Source organism: Schistocerca piceifrons, chromosome 1, assembly GCF_021461385.2.
Source record: "Schistocerca piceifrons isolate TAMUIC-IGC-003096 chromosome 1, iqSchPice1.1, whole genome shotgun sequence".
Taxonomy (NCBI): Eukaryota; Metazoa; Arthropoda; class Insecta; order Orthoptera; family Acrididae; genus Schistocerca; species Schistocerca piceifrons.
This window is the reverse complement of record NC_060138.1, coordinates 810,052,255-810,073,672: the sequence shown is the minus strand read 5'-3', so window position 1 is coordinate 810,073,672 and position 21,418 is coordinate 810,052,255. Positions and strand designations below refer to the sequence as shown.

At 43.8% G+C, this 21,418-nt stretch overlaps 1 protein-coding gene across 1 annotated transcript in view; it reads left to right on the top strand.

Moving 5' to 3' along the window:
- Positions 1 to 21,418, top strand: part of LOC124775332 (fibrillin-3-like) — a 198,434-nt gene that overhangs the window by 114,503 nt on the left and 62,513 nt on the right. Inside the window, exons 9-11 of the mRNA XM_047250166.1 lie at positions 5,448 to 5,587; positions 5,747 to 5,852; positions 13,085 to 13,227. Coding sequence (XP_047106122.1) covers positions 5,448 to 5,587; positions 5,747 to 5,852; positions 13,085 to 13,227 — 389 coding nt within the window. The remainder of the gene's footprint in view (positions 1 to 5,447; positions 5,588 to 5,746; positions 5,853 to 13,084; positions 13,228 to 21,418) is intronic.

Sequence of the window (21,418 nt, the reverse complement as noted above, 5' to 3'; positions counted from 1 at the left end):
GAATTTCGAACATCTTGCACCATTCTACACTGTCGAACGCTTTTTCCAGGCTACAGATCCTATGAACGTGTCTAGATTTTTCTTTAGTCTTGCTTGCATTATCAACGGCAACGTCAGAATTGCCTTTCTAGTTCCTCTTTCTTTCCTAAGCCAAATTATCGTCCTCCAACACATCCACAATTTTCCTCCATTCTTCTGTATATTATTCTTGTCAGCAACTTGGATCCACGAGCTGTTAAGCTAACTGTCCGATAATTCTCGCACTTGTAAGCTCTTTCAGTCTTCGAAGTTGATGATATTCTTTGGAAAGTCAGATGGTATGTCACCAGACACATTCGTAGATTCTAAAACACCAACCCGAGTAGTAGTTATGTAGCCACTTCGCCCTATGATTTTAGAAATTATGATGGAACATTATCTATCCCTTCTGCCTTATTTGATCTTAAATCCTCCAAATCTGTCTTAAATTCTGATTTTAATACTGGATCCCCTATCTCTTCTAAATGGACTCCTGTTTCTTTTATATTATATTAGACAAATCTTCCTCCTCATAGAGGCCTTCAGCTAATGTTTCCACATACGTGCTCTTTCCTCTGCATTTAACAGTGGAATTTCCATTGCACTCTTAATGTTACTACCTTTGTTTTTAATTTCACCGAAGGTTGTTTTGACTTTCTCATATACTGAGTCAGGCCTTCCGACAATCATCTCTTTTCCGATTTCTACACATTTTTCATGCAATCATTTCTTTTTAGCTTTCTGGCACTTCCTATTTATTTCATTCCCCAGCGACATGTATTTCTGTATTCCTGAATTTCCCTGAACTTTTTTGTACTTTCATCGATGAATTGATGTATTTCTTCTGTTATGCGTGGTATCTGCGCAGTCGCCGTCTTTGTATTTATGTTTCTTTTTCCAACTTCAGTGACTGCCCTTTTTAGAGATGTCAATTCGTCTTCAACTGTACTGCCTACTGAGCTATTCCTTATTGCTGTATCTACAATCTTAGAGAACTTCAGGCGTATCTCATCATTCCTTAATATTTCCGTATCCCTCTTCTTTGTGTATTAATTCTTGCTAATCTCTCGAACTTCAACCCACTTTTCATCACTACTACATTGTGACCCGAATCTATATCTGCTCCTGGGTACATCTTACAATTCAGTAACTGTTTTCCAAATCTCTGTCTGATCATTACGTAATCTAACTGAAATCTTCCAGTATCACCCAGTCTTTTCGAAGTGCACCTCCTCCTCTGGTGATTCTTGAACAGAGTGTTCACTATCACTAGCTGAAATTTTTTACAGAACTCAGTCCTTCTTCTCCCTCATTCCTTGTCCTAAGCCCATATTATTCTCTAACTTCTTCTTCTACTCCTTCCCTACCATCGAATTCCATTCCTCCATGACTATTAGATTTTCATCTCCCTTTACGTACGGTATTACCCTGTCAGTATCCTCATATACTTCCTCTATCTCTTCATCGCCAGCTTGCGTCGTTCGCATGTATACCTGATCTATCGTTGTCGGTGTTGGTTTGCTGTCGATTCTGTTAAGAACAACCCTATCACTTAACTGTTCACAGTAACTCACTCTGTGCCCTGTCTTCTTATTCATAACGAATCCTACTCCCGTTATATAATTTTTTTCTGCTGTTAATATTACCCTATATTCGTCAGACAAAAAATCCTTTTCTTCTTTCCATTTCACTTCACTGACAACTACTGTATCTAGACTGAGCCTTTGGATTTCCCTTCTCAGATTTTCTTCCTTCCCTAACACGTTCAAACTTCTGACATTCCACGCTCCGACATAGGCATATACACTGCCAGAAGAAAACAGTATACCCATTTAGAAGATTCACTTAAGGTTTATTGTTGTAACGGTGCATATGGAAGACTTGAAATGATTACATTTACAGATCAGTTGCACAAACAGCTCTGTAATTCCAGATATCGACCCATGCTGAAACATCAATGTTAGTGCTTGGAGAAGCCTCCACGGTGAGCTATGTAGGCGCTGAATCGGGCAGCCAGACGATTTTACTGATGGTGAGTACAGTCGTGGGTTATATTAAGCCACGCCTATTCTCCCTGTTCCCGTAGTTTTGTAAAAATTCTTGGCTGACGAGTCGCACGAGTCACTTCTCGTCCCATCATATCCCACACCTCCTCAATTGGAGACAAATCCGGAGATGGTGCTGCCCAGGGAAGTTGCTTGCACCTCTTGTACAGCACGTTGAGTTTCACGTGAATTGTGTGGGCGAGCATTACACTTTTGGAACAGCACAACAGTTTCTTGTGGAAAGAAGTGCAAATGTATGCGTCTAACAACATTCTGCACGTACCGAGTGCAGGATAGCGCTCCCTGCAGGAATACCAAACGGGAACGTGTAGTTTATCGCACCCCAGACCATAAGGCCTGGAGTGGGGCCAGTGGGTGTTGGATCAGTGCATTCTACGAGACAATGCTCACTAGGACGAAGTCGTATGCGCAAACGCCCATCACTTGCGTCCAGGCGGGATCTGCTTTCATCGCCGAATACCACAGCGCTCCATTCAATCTTTCAAGCGATCCTCCTACGTCACCAGTCGAGGCGTATGGCGTGAGTGGAAGACGGGCTAGAGATGTGCGTGCCTGTAGTCCCCCTGCTAATAACACGTTTAGGCCCACAAGTCCTCTTACCTGTGCTGTGGTAGTTGTACGGTCTGCCACTGCTGCCCTTAATACACTACTGGCCATTAAAATTGCTACACCAAGAAGAAATGCGGATAATAAACGGGTATTCATTGCACAAATATATTATGCTAGAACTGAGATGTGATTACATTTTCACGCAATTTGGCTGCATAGATCCTAAGAAATCAGTACCCAGAACAACCACATCTGGCCGTAATAACAGCCTTGATACCAATGGGCATTGAATCAATCAGAGCTTGAATGACGTGTGCAGATTCAACACGATACCACAGTTCATCAAGAGTAGTGACTGGCGTATTATGACGAGCCAGTTGCTCGGCCACCATTGACCAGAAGTTTTCAATTGGTGAGAGATCTGGAGAATGTGCTGGCCAGGGCAGCAGTCGAACATTTTCTGTATCCAGAAACGCCCGTACAGGACCTGCAACATGCGGTCGTGCATTATCCTGCTGAAATGTAGGGTTTCGCAGGAATCGATTGGAGGGTAGAGCCACGGGCCGTAACACATCTGAAATGTAACGTCCACCGTTCAAAGTGCCGTCAGTGCGAACAAGAGGTGACCGAGACGTGTAACCAATGGCACCCCATACCATCACGCCGGGTGATACGCCAGTATGGCGATGACGAATACACGCTTCCAATGTGCGTTCACCGCGATGTCTCCAAATACGGATGCGACCATCGTGATGCTGTAAACAGAACCTGGATTCATGCGAAAAAATGACCTTTTGCCATTCGTGCACCCAGGTTCGTCGTTGACTACACCATTGTAGGCGCTACTGTCTGTGATGCAGCGTCAAGGGTAACCGCAGCCATGGTCTCCGAGCTGATAGTCCATGCTGCTGCAAACGTCGTCTAACTGTTCGCGCAGATGGTTGTTGTCTTGCAAACGTCCCCATCTGTTGACCCAGGGATCGAGACGTGGCCGCACGATTCGTTATAGCCAAGCGGATAAGATGCCTGTCATGTCGACTGCTAGTGATACGAGGCCGTAGGGATCCAGCACGGCGTTCCGTATTACCTTCCTGAACCCACCGATTCCATATTCTGCTAACGGTCATTGGATCTCGACCAACACGAGCAGCAATGTCGCGATACGATAAACCGCAAACGTGATAGGCTACAATCCGACCTTTATCAAAGTCGGAAACGTGATGCTACTCATTTCTCCTTCTTACACGAGGCATCACAACGTTTCACCAGGCAACGCCGGTCAACTGCTGTTTGTGTATGAGAAATCGGTTGGAAACTTTCCTGATGTCAGCACGTTGTAGGTGTCGCAACCGGCGCCAACCTTGTGTGAATGCTCTGAAAAGCTAATCATTTGCATGTCACAACATCTTCTTCCTGTCGGTTTAATTTCACGTCTGTACCACGTCATATTCATTGTGAAGCAATTTTAATGGCCAGTAGTGTAATACGATTATCCTGACGGGCGACTTAGGCTGCGTGGACGTCCAGAAAATTATCAACGGGAGCGAGAATGTTCACGTGACCACTGATACCAGCATCATTGCACAGCTGACACGGCACGTCCAACTTGGGCAGCAATTCCTCCAAAGGGCCATTCCGCCACTCGGAAGACCACAGTATGACCCCTTTCAGTCGGGCTCATTTGGCTGTAGGAGGCACGAGTGCTTCTCCGTGGTGTGGTTTCCTGGTTGCCGCTCACGTTTACACCACACTGAGCTTTCTGGCTGAGAACATTTCCTGTTAAAAGGTAGACAACGATGGCGCCCTGGTAGCTATACCACTACGCTGTCTGTTGGCGGACGACGTTGAAACCGTTATCAGTAAATGTACTATCCCCCAGGTGGCATATGCCGTCATCGGGTCGAAATTGAGTCGTGTCTTCAGGCGTAGTAATTTCTTTCCCGGCAGTGTAGTTTTTCGCAGGCTAGTAATGCAGGAGGTGCCCGCCCGGTTAGCCGAGCGCTCTAACGCACGGCTTTCCGGAGTGAGAAGGAGCGCCTGGTCCCTGGCACGAAATAGCCCGGCGGACCTGTGTCGAGGCCCGGTGAGCCGGTCAGTCTGTGGATGGTTTTTAGGGAGTTTTCCATCTGCCACAGCGAATGCGGGCTGGTTCCCCTTATTCCGCCTCACCTACACTATGTCGGTGATTGCTGCGCAAACGAAGTTCTCGACGTACGCGTACACCACCATTACTCTACCACGCAAACATAGGGGTTACACTCCTCTGGTGTGAGACGTTCCCTGGGGGGTCCACCGGGGGCCGAACCGCGCAATAACCCTGGGTTCGGTGTGGGGCGGCGGTGGTCTGAAGTGGACTGTGGTAGTCGTCGTCGGGTTGTGGACCACTGCGGCTCCGGCGGGGACGGAGCCTGTCCGTCGTTTCTAGGTACCCGGTTAACATACAATACATACAATACAATACAATTCTTGAGGTCCTTGTGACTTTTCATTTAGGTGGGAACTTCTCACCAATGTTTGTAACACATCACATCTGTTGTGGCAAACTTAGGGAAAATATTCTATTCGTGTGTGGGCTTCTCCTTTAAAGAAAGGAGACACTGACTGCACTACATTCTACTAATTTTCAGTGTTTCCTAGTATCTCATTACACGACTTTTGATTCGTTTCCTCATTTTTGTTTTGATCTTCATCAGGTATAGCAATGCCTTAAGTCTGAAAGGTTTCAAAATTTAGAATTCTGTGTGAAGTTGCTTCATGAAAAATAAAAAGGACAACGTTGGAAGATTGAAACAATCTTCTTTTTATCACTCGCAGGTCTGACGGTCGCACTTGCGAAGATGTGGATGAGTGCCTGTCCTCGAATCACGGGTGCCAGCAGCTGTGCGTCAACACTCTGGGGTCCTTCACCTGCGCTTGCAGGACCGGCTTCCGGCAACGTGGAGACGCCTGTGCTGGTCAGACTCGCACTCCTTGGCATCTTGCAATGCGTCTTTTCTCTTTAACCTTCTAAGTTCATTTTCCATCGATATGACTAAGTAATACACATTTGTTTTGTTGCTGGACGGGACGATACTCTATTAGAAAAGTTATGCCGTATTTGACTGTTGTTTCAGACGTGGACGAGTGCGAGATCAACAACGGTGGGTGCAGCTACTTGTGTGTGAATTCTCCGGGTTCCTTCCACTGCGTCTGCCCTAAGGGCTTCAGACCTAGTGCTAGGTGAGTCAACGAATATCTGTATATCTGGCAAATCTTTCTTGCTACTGAAATATATTTCGTGTTGCACTGTTATATTTTTTGGCTTTCATTCACTGAGAAAAGTATTTTTCCATGCCAGAAATGTTGTGGTGTTGAAATGCAGCTCTCTGATTCCATAACATCGACTTAAATGTGGATAATACTTTTTTCGTTTAAAACAGTGGGTCACTGCCACTACATAGTGTCATTCCAAAAGTTGATGTGCCTTTAGCTAAACAAAAATTTGTACTGGCCTATAAAAAAATAGACTAACAACCACACGTAATACTATACCACATAGAGAAGCCAGTGATTCCAGTGAAATATCTAGGGCAACATTTCAAAAGTTAAGATTTTGTGACAGTCCCTGATGGTTACTATTCAAACGAGAACTTATAAGTAGCTCTAAATGAATCAGTATACCTATGAAAAGTGTAAGCTACTATGTGGACCGTGCTCGACTCGTAGATAATGTTTGTAGCGGAAATCTACCTAACACGATAAATGATTATCAAATAGGTGAATAATCATGGTTTTACAAATGTGAAAATGTTGGTCAAATTTTGCGAATATCATGAACCAAATTGAAAAATATATGAGTATTACTTTATCCCACCCATCGGGATAGATCATATCACGAATCAGTAACATACAATACAACAGCATAAAACACCAGGGTACGGGTGCACTGGACAATAGTGATCCATTCAAAATGACCCCCAGGCAGCAGAGAGATTAAGAACGAACTGATAAATCATTTCTTGCATACGGACACATTTATGTGATGCCTCTGGTATTGGCGTATGGTGTAAGCGTTACAGATTGGCCTGTTTCGAAGAACGAATTTCAATACTCTTTGTGAATTGGAGTTTCTAAAATCGTTGAACAAAATAGTAAACACTCAGAAAGTCACCGGAAATGGAAACTAAAACACTTGTCCTCAGAGTACTTATTAAAGTAACAGAGTATGAAGTCTTCTTTTTCTCCTGGTACGACTGGCGACACGTAACATCTTAGACAGTTTCCACTCGCGCTAACAGTTACTTTTCGTTCTGGTCTGTGCTCTTCATAAGGTGTATGGCTTAAGATAACAACTTGTAGCGTAGCAGTCCATTTATTTTCATTCACTTAATTTTAAATTCCATGCTAAAATAAATGTTGTAATCATTCTGATCCTCTCAGACGACAAATCACAGTTATCTGATTTGTTTGATGTAACCATTGAATGTGTAACGACGAAGGTAGTCTCGTAATTAATTTAATGTAACAAAGAGTTCTTATTGTACAATTGTTAACTGTAGGAACAACACAACAGTGGCTGAATCAACAATATTTTTATTGCTGACAAGACCAGTTTACAACAAAATAAGTTGTATCATCTGGTGTAAACTGCAAGGATCAAAAGAATATGTATGAAAACGAGGGCATGTGATCCTCAATAAATTGATAATATAAGGGATAAACAACTATACGCACGTACGAACACCTAAACGATTCATTAAAAAAGATGGTTCAAATGGCTCTGAGCTCTATGGGATTTAACATATGAGGTCATCAGTCCCCTAGAACTTAGAACTACTTAAAACTTAGCTAACCTATGGACATCACACACATCCATGCCCGAGGCAGGGTTCGAACCTGCGACCGAAACTGGGCGAGAAAAAAAAAAATACTTTGCAATATTTATTGAACGCCCCTCGTATCAAATGTTTTTGTATTTTAGATTCTCGTCTGTTGTCAGATAAGTTGCCATTACTCGACAGATTTTAATCATTAGATTCAAACTGGGTTTGGTAAACGTATAAGGGAAGTATACGAAATTATTGTCACCTGTCCGCCTACTTTACGTCGCGGCGCTTCAATGTTGTGGTGGCATTACGTGTAGCGACAGTGAACCTATGGTACAGCATTCATCCTCTACATCGCAGCCTTCATTATCGATGGACATGTGGGAAATACATCGAGTGATCAGTTATATACTCGCTGACTCTGAAGGGTAAAACACCCTGAAAATCCACTTTGTCCTTCGAAGTATCGTTGAGTTGTACGGTTACGCAATGCCAAGTTGTTTGAACACCCTGAGAGATGTCGTCACTATTTCGCAAAAAGCAGATAACTGGTTAAGTGCACCGAAATGGAAAAAAAGAACGTTGTGGTTCTGAGTACAAAATGTGTTTAAGTGCCGGGCGGAGTGGCCGAGCGGTTCTAGGCGCTAGAGTCTGGAACCGCGCGACCGCTACGGTCGTAGGTTCGAATCCTGCCTCGTTCATGGATGTGTGTGATGTCCTTAGGTTAGTTAGGTTTAAGTAGTCTAAGTTCTAGGGGACTGATGACCTTAGCAGTTAAGTCCCATAGTGCTCAGAGCCATTTGAACCATTTTTGTGTTTAAGGGAATATGGCGGGGCTAAATTTCTTATAAAAATACACTCAAACGGGCTTTCCGAACTGTACTACCGGCCGCAATTGATCCACAGTATTGCAGTGAATATCTCCAAACACAAGCACCCTCGTTCACATACTTAAATGATTTGTCAGACCACAATTTTTTTTCCTAATCGTCAGTGATGCAGTTGATGGGGGCTCGTTACACTTGACAGATGACAGATGTATCCGCATGTACTGTGGGTGAAACAGTGGACGTCTCCTGCAGGAGCACATTTTCCATATTAAGCAGCCTATAGTTAATAATGATATGTTGCCAAATTTACTGTTATAATGATTACCCACGACCGCCACTGCTTTGCGCTGCCTCACTGAGCGACTGAACTATTTGAACGTTTTACGTTTGCTACGACGGTAACTATTTCTATCTGCAACTCAGTACCTTAACTAGTACAACTTTCAAATATTTCACAAATGAAGCCGTTTGGGAGGCTTCAACCTCACGGATCCCGATCACTGTATTTTTATAGTACAGCACTGCAACCGTTTTTTACACAGGGTGTTCCAAAGGTCCGTTAACATTTGAAAATTCAGTACTTCGACGTAATACTGTAGGTAGAGAGGTAAAATTTGACACATGCTAGAAAGGACATGGAGTTTTATTGAAACCAAAAAATAGTGCAGGAAGTGACCAACAGAATTTCATATGATACAAAAGCAATAATTAACATAGCAATTGATTTTTAGCGAAGCAGTGATCTATGTAGTGAATGGTCAACATTAGCTGTAGTTGAGGGACAAGGTTGTGAACAGCACTGCACAGCAGATCACTAGGTATGGTGAGAAACTGGCATCGGATGCTGTCTTTTAGAATCCCTAATGTGGTCTGACGATCGCAGTAGACTTGCTACTTCAGGTAATCCCACAACCAAAAATAAAATAACACTAACAACACGGATTGAGGTCTGGGGGCTAGGAAGGCCAAGCGTGAGGGACGTGGCGGCTCAGCACGCAATCCTCACCAAACGATGTACGCTTCAGATCCTGCCGGGTTAGGGATGACGTGACTCCCTGTCTCACTACAGTTCCTTTAACACACGACTCTCACACGACGTCACTGGCGTGTTGCTGTTCAGAGCCATCTTCTGGCACTCTGTTTTGCACTAGTTTTCGGTTTCATTGAAGCCTCATGTTATTTCAGGAATGTAATCAATTTTTACGTCTCTACCCGCATTGTTCCGTGAATTAATGCATTTGCAAATGTCAACGTACTTTTGAGTCATCCTGTATATCGTATTTGCATTCTCACAGTCCGTTTGCTGTCTTGTCCTGTCGCTATATTATACAGTAACATGTGATGGTCAGACTCGAACTGCAGTGGTCACTCAGATGGTTTGGCAAGTAAATATTATTCTGCCCTTCTTCCTTGATTTTTTCATGCGGGTCTGCCATGTCTTTGCGTTAAGTGAATGATCTGATCGTACATCACTGACGTTGTTTTTATACAGGTTGCATCTGTAATTTAGTTTCAAAAGTGCGCACTGCAGTAATTTTTTTTTTCCTGTATTGAATTTCGATTCTCCCCCAAGTGGGCGGGCTGGCAGCAGGCTCTTCAGCCTTTCGCGACAGTACTAGCTGTCACACTCTTGATACAGGAAACAAAACTAAGGCAATAAGGAAGCGTTGCTAAAACGAATGGAATTGAAAGATAAGAAACAATAAAAGCAGGCGATAAAACGGTGACGTAAATTGTAAAACGGCGGAAAATTGTGGAAAGTTAAAACATAATTAAAAAACATTGCAACAGTCTGATTTGTGTTCGCAACAGATATAAAAATTACACCCAGCGACAGTATGATGTCCGTTGGCAACACTTCGTAAAAGACGCAGAACACTTAACAATCACCGGAAACACTGTATTAAAACGTCGGCACGAAGATGACATACCACAGCCATGGGCAGATGGGGGGGGGGGGGGGGGGAGGGGGGACCTGGACAGATGAGATGGGAAAAAAGGGGGGAAGAAGTGCAGTAGTCAACGCGAAGCTATTTCATTTGACACGTATTCCATATATTTGCGAGCAGTGCCTTGTTTCATCGCTAACGGATCGTCGTCATAGAGTCCGCGATTCCTCTCTAAATTATTTTCTGTTTTGTTTTGACAGACATACGAGGGCTGCCCACAAAGTAATGCACCGAATTTTTTCCCAGCCGAAAACAATGCTACGAATGCGACACTTTCCTCATATATTATTTGAAGTCTACTGAGTGAGCGCGCCAAGTTTCCGTCACTTTTGACAGATAGCGTAGCTGCAGGACAGTTTCAAAATGGCGTCTGTAGGTGATGTACGTTACAAGCAACACGCCATCACTGAATTTCTCACTGTGGAGGAAGAAACGTGGGGAATATTCACAAACGCTTGTGCAAAGTCTATGGAGCATCTGCTGTCGACAGAAGTACAGGGTTATTACAAATGACTGAAGCGATTTCACAGCTCTACAATAACTTTATTATTTGAGATATTTTCACAATGTTTTGTACACACATACAAAAACTCAAAAAGTTTTTTTAGGCATTCACAAATGTTCGATATGTGCCCCTTTAGTGATTCGACAGACATCAAGCCGATAATCAAGTTCCTCCCCACACTCGGCGCAGCATGTCCCCATCAATGAGTTCGAAAGCATTGTTGATGCGAGCTCGCAGTTCTGGCACGTTTCTTGATAGAGGAGGTTTAAACACTGAATCTTTCCCATCACTATGCGTGAAACTTGCCCGCACGCGTTCAACCTTTTCTTCGCTCACTGCAGGCCGACCCATTGATTTCCTCTTACAGAGGCATCCAGAAGCTTTAAACTGCGCATACCATCGCCGAATGGAGTTAGCAGTTGATGGATCTTTGTTGAACTTCGTCCTGAAGCTTTCTCGGCTCCTGTCGCCATTTTGTCTCACTGCGCTCTCGAGCGCTCTGGCGACAGAAACCTGAAGTGCGGCTTCAGCCGAACGAAACTTTATGATTACTATTAAAAACAGTCTTGATCACGATTTATTTAACAAGGTGACCGGTTTCGACCACTACTGTGGTCATCTTCAGACCATTGAGTAGGAACCCCTTTCTGTTGGAGAATCACAGTTGTGATTCTCACAGTTGTGATTCTCCAACAGAAAGGGGTTCCTACTCAATGGTCTGAAGATGACCACAGTAGTGGTCGAAACCGGTCACCTTGTTAAATAAATCGTGATCAAGACTGTTTTTAATAGTAATTATTTACAAGACATTGATCACTGCTGTTCCCGTAATGCATTCAAAAGTAAAACTTTATAAGTTTTTCTACGTATCTGTAGTGTGTCGTGACCATATGTCAATGGATGGAGCTACAGTGAATTTATGAAATCGCTTCAATCATTTGTAATAGCCCTGTACAGTCAGTCGCTTGGCACGGAGGTTGAGGTCATCTGTAGGCGGTACGGTGGAGCTCCACTATTTGCAGGGGTCGGGGAGACTAAATTGTTCGAATGGCTCTGAGCACTATGAGACTTAACTGCTAAGGTCATCAGTCCCCCAGAACTTGAAACTACTTAAACCTAACTAACCTAAGAAATCACACACATCCATGCCCGCGGCAGGATTCGAACCTGCGACCGCAGCGGTCGCGCGGTTCCAGACTGTAGCGCCTAGAGCCGCTGGGCCACTCCGGCCGGCCGGGGAGACCATCCACGGCTGTCATACCTGACATGTTGCAGCGAGCTTCCACTTGTTTGGGTCATTAAAGGCTGCCATTCGTGGAAGACATCTTGAGGACGATGAGGAGGTGATTCACACAGTCAAGCACTGGCTCCGCCACCGGGACAAGGGTTGGTACCGACAGATCATACACGCCCTTGTTTCGCGCTGGAGGAAGACCATAGAACGGGATGGATCTTACGTGGAAAAATAAGGTGTGTAGATAAAACAGTGTTCTCTCGTGTGTGTAATTCTCATTATGTTCAATAAATAGTTGTTGAAGAAAAGCCGGCCGAAGTGGCCGTGCGGTTAAAGGCGCTGCAGTCTGGAACCGCGAGGCCGCTACGGTCGCAGGTTCGAATCCTGCCTCGGGCGTGGATGTTTGTGATGTCCTTAAGTTAGTTAGGTTTAACTAGTTCTAAGTTCTAGGGGACTAATGACCTCAGTAGTTGAGTCCCATAGTGCTAAGAGCCATTTTTGTTGAAGAAAAGAAAAGCGGTGCATTACTTTCTGGGTAACCCTCGTAGAACATAACGATAACGATGAACTCGAGGAGCAGCGTTTCCCACAAGTTTAATGTAAAGTTTGCCCGGTGGTCTGTGCGATGTGGAGAGAATCATTCAATTTGCACACAATTTTAGGTCACAGTAATGTCTTATAAGCGCAGGACAACACACCCTAACACAATGTTAAATGTACGTTGTCAACGACTGAATTCTTACATTTCATCAGATTAGTCGATTTCAAGGGGAGTAATGGTTCTATATGTGTACTTTTGTGACTCTTCCATCAATTAGCATCGTTTCTAACGCTGGCAGATGCTGCTAGCTGTCCTCTTTTGCGGGTACAGAAATGTTAGTTCCATTCGTTTTACCAGCACCACCTTATTGCCGTAGGTTTGTTTTCTGTATAAAGATCACGACAGCTATTACTGTCGCGAAAATTCAAACGGTGATACTAACTGGCACCAAACGTGTCCCGATAGCAGATGATTATTCTCCAGTGGACGGCACACTATTTCGAGCAGATCTTTCAGTGTCTTTCGATAGTTAACGTAGATACACTGTTTTTTATTTTTGTCTAACACGTGGCCATTCTACTGACCAGGAACCGGACGGTGTGTGAAGACGTGAACGAGTGTACGGAGAGGAACGGTGGCTGCAACATGGACTGCGTCAACACGCCGGGCAGCTTCCTGTGTGTCTGCAGCGACGACTTCGTGCTGGACACCGACGCAAGGACCTGTCGTGGTACGCTGCCCATTCACAGGGTTGGTCCACCAGGCCTCCTCATTGCTCTAACAGTGCGACACTTCTGAAGCGTGTCGCGGCACTTTCCTGCGAACATCTGGCATCGAACTGTAAATACTGTGACGGTGATTCAATAGTGATGTGACAAACTTTCAGGGATGGAGGAGAAGGGTAATGTATCGATTCGAGGTAAGCAGCTCTGGTGCGGAAACGGCAGAGTCGGAGGGTATAAGCGAAAACCGTTCTGATACCTCTGACATTTGATCTCTTCTACTGCAAGCTTTGATTTCCGGGTTTTGGAAAGATGTGGTATAGTTCAACACACAAAAAAATGAAGGGTAAACATGGGCTCTAAAGTGCGTACCTTAGGGCATACGACCATTTGTTCACTTTTGCTACTGAGAAAAACATCTCTTCACTGAAAAAAATGCTCGTAGCTCTTAAGGTATGCACATTAGAGCCCACATTTACTTGACAGTTTTTCTTGTTTTGATCCATACTACTTCCTCCCAAAATATGGAAAGCAGTGAGCTTGGGGTAGAAGAGGTCTACTGTCACAGGTATCAGGAAGATTGTTAACTTCCGACTCGGTCGTTTCCGGATCAGGGTTCCTCAAATTGATATTTGTCCATCGTCCCTGACAGTTTGGAACATCATTACGGAATCACCCTGTACACGAAAATGAGATCAAGTTTCATTATTAGATTGTAGGTATGGATCAGGTAATTAACTCCTACCCAGTAAATTGTCTTTAACTACTAATGACAATAGCTGCAGAGAGATTTCGGGTAATGAAAATATTTATTATTAACACAGAGATTTCTTTATTGCAAAGTGTAATGTACTCTGGCGAACCTACTCTTATCGCTTATAGTAGAGTTTCTATAGTACTCACACTAACTGCTGCTACGTAACATAAGGCTATTCATTCGAGCGAGTAGAGAACTTCACAACACCAGAAATTTATACAGTATGTATTGAAAATTGCACAGCATAAATGAAAGCTCTTGTAAGTCTAAGAACAATATTTGTTGCCCACTAAACTTCCAGATGCTCTTTGCATTATCCACATGTTTCGCAAACAACTATTGAGAGACAGATACACTGTCGTAATCCTAGCACTAATACCGTACAGTTGTATATTTTGCGACGCCAAGGATGTAGGGTCGGCTACAGGCACCTATGCACTCTCCAAGCCAGTGTACAATGCACGCCAGAGGGCATCTCGTGCCAGCATTATCGACGTATTGGTCATAATCCATATCAGCCACTCACGCTAACCATGTAGTTTCATTTTTATCACCTCTGCCGACGATGTGCAATGGAAGCAACAGAATTAGAGCGCAGTATTCCTGGAAACCCACTTATCTAGATTCAACTAATAGGATTTTTCAGAAACAACCGAGGCTTTCATCAAGGACTACCATTTAAATAAATCTGTAGACTTTCCCGCCCTTTATCAATAAAATTTAAGTTTTATCTTCATTATGCAGCGTCGTTTTCTTGTCATAGAAACTCGACGATTTGCCTCCTCTCCTTCTGGCGTCTTATCGTGTGCTCCGGTCTGTTCAGTCAACTGACATGGCCTATCACTCACAAGACTTTACTCACATTTCCATTTACGTTCCCTCGTAATTTACGTTACACTTTCGTATCGGGAATATCGATTGATTACCAGCGTCACAACGCGTTTCTCAATTCTTTAGAAGTCTGCCGTCACGCCTACTTAATAAGGATTCTAGAATTTTACAGACGGTGTCATATGCGGTTTCTTTACAGATGTACCATACTCTCACAGAATTCTCCGACCAAATTTAAGTCTTATATGCGCTTTCCATAATGATAATTTTATGTGTTCATCCCATTTTTTTCACTTCCAGTACTAATAGTGTAATCCTGTAAGTTCTTGGCTCTTCATGATGAAAATCTGTCTGGTGTCAACAAGAGAGGTTAACAATGTCCATCAGATGGAAAATGAAATATCGTGGGTTCTCATATTAGGAGATAATGCTTCCGCATGGCTCCAAGTCTGTTTCGTAACATCACGTTAAGCATTTGAGAAGCAGATATTCGCGACCGACTCGTGCATCTGTTTAACTCTGATTGCAAAATAAAGTAAGGAAACATTAGAGTTCCGTCCATTACAGAATTTTCTTCTTCTACACTCTCTGCATAAATTCCTGTAACACAGATTTCACATAATTATTGTAATGCCGTGAATATTTGATACAGATTTAACACAAACAAGTAGGACATTTATGTCGCTATGCTTGTTACCATTTAACCAACTTGTTGAGGATACCGTGGCTTGTTTAATCGCTACCCAAGTAATAGAGCCTTTGTGCAGTACTGCTGAATTACTCCATTCGTCTGAATTTTGTTACCAACATTCTTGATCAGTTCTGCAGGAATGTTATCAGTACCCATTGCTTTAAGAGCTTTCTCAAATTCTTCTTGCAGAAATTCGTCTCTTTTGTCATCTTCATCTACTTCCTCTTATTTTCTTATTACTACCCCGATAAAGCTGTTCCGTCATACAATTCCTCAATGTATTTTTTCCATCTCTTCACCACATCTTCGACAAAAAGCATTTATTTGCTGTTCTGTAGCCTATATCAGTTCTTCAATTTAGCATATTTTCTTCCAACGTTCTGCGCATCTCCTTAAAAAAACTTTCATAACTTTTCTATTTATTAAATTCCCTAGTCTTCTGCATTCAGTTTTCTCTTGTTCATTAGTTGCACTTTTGCACAGCCTTCTGTTTTCGACAAGTTAAATAATATCTGACGTAAAACATGTCCCCTTATTTTTGGATCTCGTTTTCCCAATTTTCTTTTCTGCTGTATATGTACACGAAATTTAACCTGTTCCCAATCTTCTTTTACTGCATCATGTTGTACCGATTCTATCCATAGCTGTAATCTGCCAGGAAGTTTTAAAACAGAAGTCTCGTACTCCTAAGTGTGTTTCTTTCAGAAATTGTATAGAAAAGGCTATAATCTTTCTTCAGCGTTTAGCCACGTCTACAACCATTTCCCCTGCCAAAACATCTGCGTAGACGTTGAACTGCAACTATCTCAAAAAATAATTAATCAATTATAATACATATAGAGTGATCTTTTAAAATATCCTCAATTAAATACATTAGTGGCCTATCCGTCCACTTCAATAATGAAAGATATGAATTTAAGAGATTAGTATGGCATTGAGAGAGCCTGTCAGTTCGGAGAGAACGTGCAGCGATAGAAATCTAAAATTTCCAGATTTTACCCAGTCGAGGTTAGGACGTTTTTTCTGTGTCACTTACCGCTTCTTCAGATTCAGCTTGTGATTTGTAAATGAGAAATAAGCCGATTTCCACCGTGTTCCACAGTCCTTCTTAAACCGTAGGCCCTCCTACTACTAGCTGAGTATCTAAACTACTGGCCATTAAAATTGCTACACCAAGAAGAAATGTAAATCATAAACGGGTATTCATTGGACAAATATATTATACTAGAACTGACATGTGATTATATTTTCACGCAATTTGGGTGCATAGATCCTGAGAAATCAGTACCCAGAACAACCGCCTCTGGCCGTAATAACGGCCTTGATACGCCTGGCCATTGAGTCAAACAGAGCTTGGATGGCGTGTACAGGTACAGCTGCCCATACAGCTCCAACACGATACTACAGTTCATGAAGAGTAGGGACTGGCGTATTGTGACGAGCCAGCTGCTCGCCCACCATTGACCAGGCGTTTCCAATTGGTGAGAGATCTGGAGAATGTGCTGGCCAGGGTAGCAGTCGAACATTTTCTGTATCCGGAAAGGCCCGTATAGGACCTGCAACATGCGGTCGTGCATTATCCTCCTGAAATGTAGGGTTTCGCAGGGATCGAATGAAGGGTAGAGCCACAGGTCGGAACACGTCTGAAATGTAACGTCCACTGTTCAAAGTGCCGTCAATGCGAACAAGAGGTGACCGAGGCGTGTAACCGATAGCACCCCATACTATCACGCCGGGTGATACGCCAGTATGACGAATACACGCTTCCAATGTGCGTTCACCGTGATATCGCCAAACACGGATGCGACCATCATGATGCTGTAAACAGAACCTGGATTCATCCGAAAAAATGACTTTTTGCCATTCGTGCACTCAGGTTCGTCGTTGAGTACACCATTGCAGGCGCTCCTGTCTGTGATGCAGCGTCAAGGGTAACCGCAGCCATGGTCTCCGAGTTGATAGTCCAAACTGCTGCAAACGTCGTCGAACTGTTCGTGCAGATGGTTGTTGTCTTGCAAACGTTCCCATCTGTTGACTCAGGGATCGAGAAATGGCTGCACAATCCGTTAGAGCCATTCGGATAAGATGCCTGTCATCTCGACTGCTAGTGATACGAGGCCGTTGGGAACCAGAACGGCGTTCCGTATTATCCTCCTGAACCCACCGATTCCATTGGATCTCGATCAACGCGAGCAGCAGTGTCGCGATACGATAAACCGCAATCGCGATAGGCTACAATCCGACCTTTATCAAAGTCGGAAACGTCATGGTACGCATTTCTCCTCCTTACACTAGGCATCACAACAACGTTTCACCAGGCAATACCGGCCAACTGCTGTTTATGTATGGGAAATCGGTTGGAAACTTTCCTCATGTCAGCACGCTGTAGGTGTGGTCACCGGCGCCAACGTTGTGTGAATGCTCTGAAAAGCTAATCATTTGCATATCACAGCATCTTCTTCCTGTCGGTTAAATTTCGCGTCTGTAGCACGTCATCATCGTGCCGTAGCAATTTTAATGGACAATAATGTAAGTTCAGTTCCAGGAAGGCAGGCTGTATTGTCTACGATACTATCGTTCTCAGTCAAGGACAGTGGTATTCTTTTTATTTTGAAATTGAAGACTACATTAGTTGTGATTAGTTGAATTTGTGTAACTAAGCAACCAGTTTGACAGAATTATAAATACGTGTGAGTTAATAATCTCACATCTTTAATCTAAAGTCTGTTTGTCAATGAAAGTAACACATTTGTATGAACAGTATGAATTTGTCGTGTGTGCAAGGAATTAACGTGCATTGTTTACGTACAATGTTTTTCGTTAAAGCTGCAAGACCATGAGTACGGCACATAACAGTCTTTAAAATAGCAATGAAGTGGATATGCAAGTAATTAGCGTTTCACTGCAACTGCCCAATGTACAGCTAGTGGACAAAAATATGGAAACACCAAAAACATGACACATTATCATGCCCAATACGGTGCAGTGAACCAGTTGGCATTCAAAACAGCAACCAGTCGTCTGGTAATGGTTACACACAGGTACTGTGTGATTACCATTGCTCCTGTAAAATTGTGGCAAGCTCAGGTAACGGTGATGGAGGGGGATAGCAATCACGCACGCTTGTCTCAAAATAGATCCCAGAGGCTCAACAATATTGAGATCTGGTGACTGGTGGTCACGAGAAATGCGACAGCTTATCCTCGTGCTCACAAAATCAATCCTGGACGATTCGAGCTGGGTGAACAGTGTCCCTGTTGCCTTGGAACAGAGCAGCACCACTGGGGAACAAATTTTGTACCATGGAATTGATTTGATCGGCACAAAAGGTCAGATAATGCTTGGTTGTAATGCGACCTTCCAGAGTAACTACGGAGCCCATGCAATACCATGATATGACTTCCCAAATCATCGCCGGACGCCCGGCCTGTTGGGACGTAATCTCGGTCAGAAGATGGTAGCAGCGTGAAACAAAGCTCAGCCGAGCCAATAACCTCCTTCCATTGCTCCATAATTCAGGTTTTATGGCTTCGGTATACCGAATTTCTGAGTTACGGGCATTTGCACCACTAATGAGTGGTTCTGGGATTCCAGTTCACCCTGCATTTATCTGCTTTTGGAGCTGTTTTGGCGCTGAGATAGTTAGCTAGTGCGACATTCAGAGCTGCAGTTATCTTTGCGTCAGCCATTTCCATACCTTTCGTCACAATCCCCTTTAATAACCGTCTGTCACTATTACTCAACAGACAATTCTGTCCGCGTTGTGTCCTAAAGCATTACGTTCACCTGCTTTCCCTGTATACGGTATAACTCTTGAAACACCAAACACTTCGAACCCCTTGGTTACGGAGGCAACTACAATAATAAGAGCACCAGCAATTTTCCCGCGCCGGCCAGTGTGGCCGAGTGGTTCTTGGCGCACCAGCGCGGAATCGCGCGACCGCTACGGTCGCAGGTTCGAATCCTGCCTCGGGCATGGATGTGTGTGATGTCCTTAGGTTAGGTAGGTTTAAGTAGTTCTAAGTTCTAGTGGACTGATGGCCTTAGAAGTTATGTCCCATAGTGCTCAGAGCCATTTGAACCATTCGAATTCACTCAGCTTGGATATAATGCATTCACAATTATGCAGAACATTGCTTGCCCTTAACTGGATGATGCTGTGGTATATCGAGAGGTTGTAACAATGGAAAATTGTACTGAAATGCAGGAGGATCTGCGAATTGACGCATGATGCAGGGAATGCAACTGAATCTCAATGTAGACAAGTGTAATGTGCTGCGAATACATAGAAAGAAAGATCCCATATCATTTAGCTACAATATAGCAGGTCAGCAACTGGAAGCTGTTAATTCCATAATTATCTGGGAGTACGCATTAGGAGTGATTTAAAATGGAATGATCATATAAAGTTGATCGTCGGTAAAGCAGATGCCAGACCGAGATTCATTGGAAGAATCCTAAGGAAATGCAATCCGAAAACAAATTAAGGAGGTTACAGTATGCTTGTTCGCCCACTGCTTGAGTGCTGCTCAGCGGTGTGGGATCCCTACCAGATGGGGTTGATACAAGAGATAGAGAAGATCCAACGGAGAGCAGCGCGTGTCGTTACAGGATCATTTAGTAATCGCGAAACCATTACGGAGATGATAGATAAATTCCAGTGGAAGACTCTCCAGAAGAGACGCTCAGTAGCTCGGTACGGGCTTTTGTTAAAGTTTCGAGAACATACCTTCACCGAGGAGTCAAGCAGTATATTGCTCCCTCCCGCGTATATCTCGCGAAGAGACCATGAGGATAAAATCAGAGAGATTAGAGCCCACACAGAGGCATACCGACGATCCTTCTTTCCACGAATAATACGAGACTGGAATAGAAGGGAGAACCGATAGAGGTACTCAAGTTACCCTCCGCCACACACCGTCAGATGGCTTGCGGTGTATGGATGTAGATGTAGATGTAGGTGTAGATTTTTTGAATTTTCCCGCATTCGAATTCACTCAGCTCGGATATAATGCATTCACAATTACGCAGAACATTGCTTGCCCATAAGTGGCACTTGTAACGTATTGAGGACATTGGAAAGGTGCCGTTCGTGTTCAAAATAACAGCGTCACCTGCAGTCTTAGTTAGCATGTGCATTTATGTTCAACATGCCTTCCTCGCGCTGTTTTAGTACTGCTCTCCAACCCTTGTAGGTATCGAATTCGGCAGCGTCAGGCATGTGGCCCACCGAGACTAAAGGCTATCGTTCCACGATGATCGTTACCCTACAACTGTCATGAGGATATTGAATCGATGGGTTATGTGGGCCATAGCCAACGCCATGAGGGATCTCACAGTCCCCGCGTGGCTAGCGCCCGCTAGGACAGAGATAATATTCGCTAGACCGTGCATGATCACACAGTCATTTCAATAGCGTGAGTCAGGAAATGGCTTTTTTGCAGCGAGACACGTACCCAGATTGTCAGCATAGCAACCACTGTCACAGCCTCGCTTGACAGAGAAGGTGTTCGACTACACTGCGTACAGGAATGGCACCTCATCGTGTTTTCATGTGTCCCAATTTTGAGAACTGCGTAAATATGGACGTATCCATCCGTGGAGGCTCCGAGAACCGAATGTCGTTAGGCTGTATTTGTCATGATCATATGGGCTCAGCTCCTGGCGGTATGACACGGCATATCATCGGGTACACAGCACTATCATCTCCGGTTCACAGAGGCTTTAATTTGGACGGTGGGCCTTAATTTTCTTATGCGATAAGGCTGATGGTTCTGTCCAATCTTCCAGGTCTCCATAATGTCATCTTCCAACAAGATATCGTAAGACCGCATATTGCCCGTATTATCAAGACCTACATGCATACATAGACCACCATATTCTCCATACCTGCAACACGTGGAAAACATCTGTTCATGGA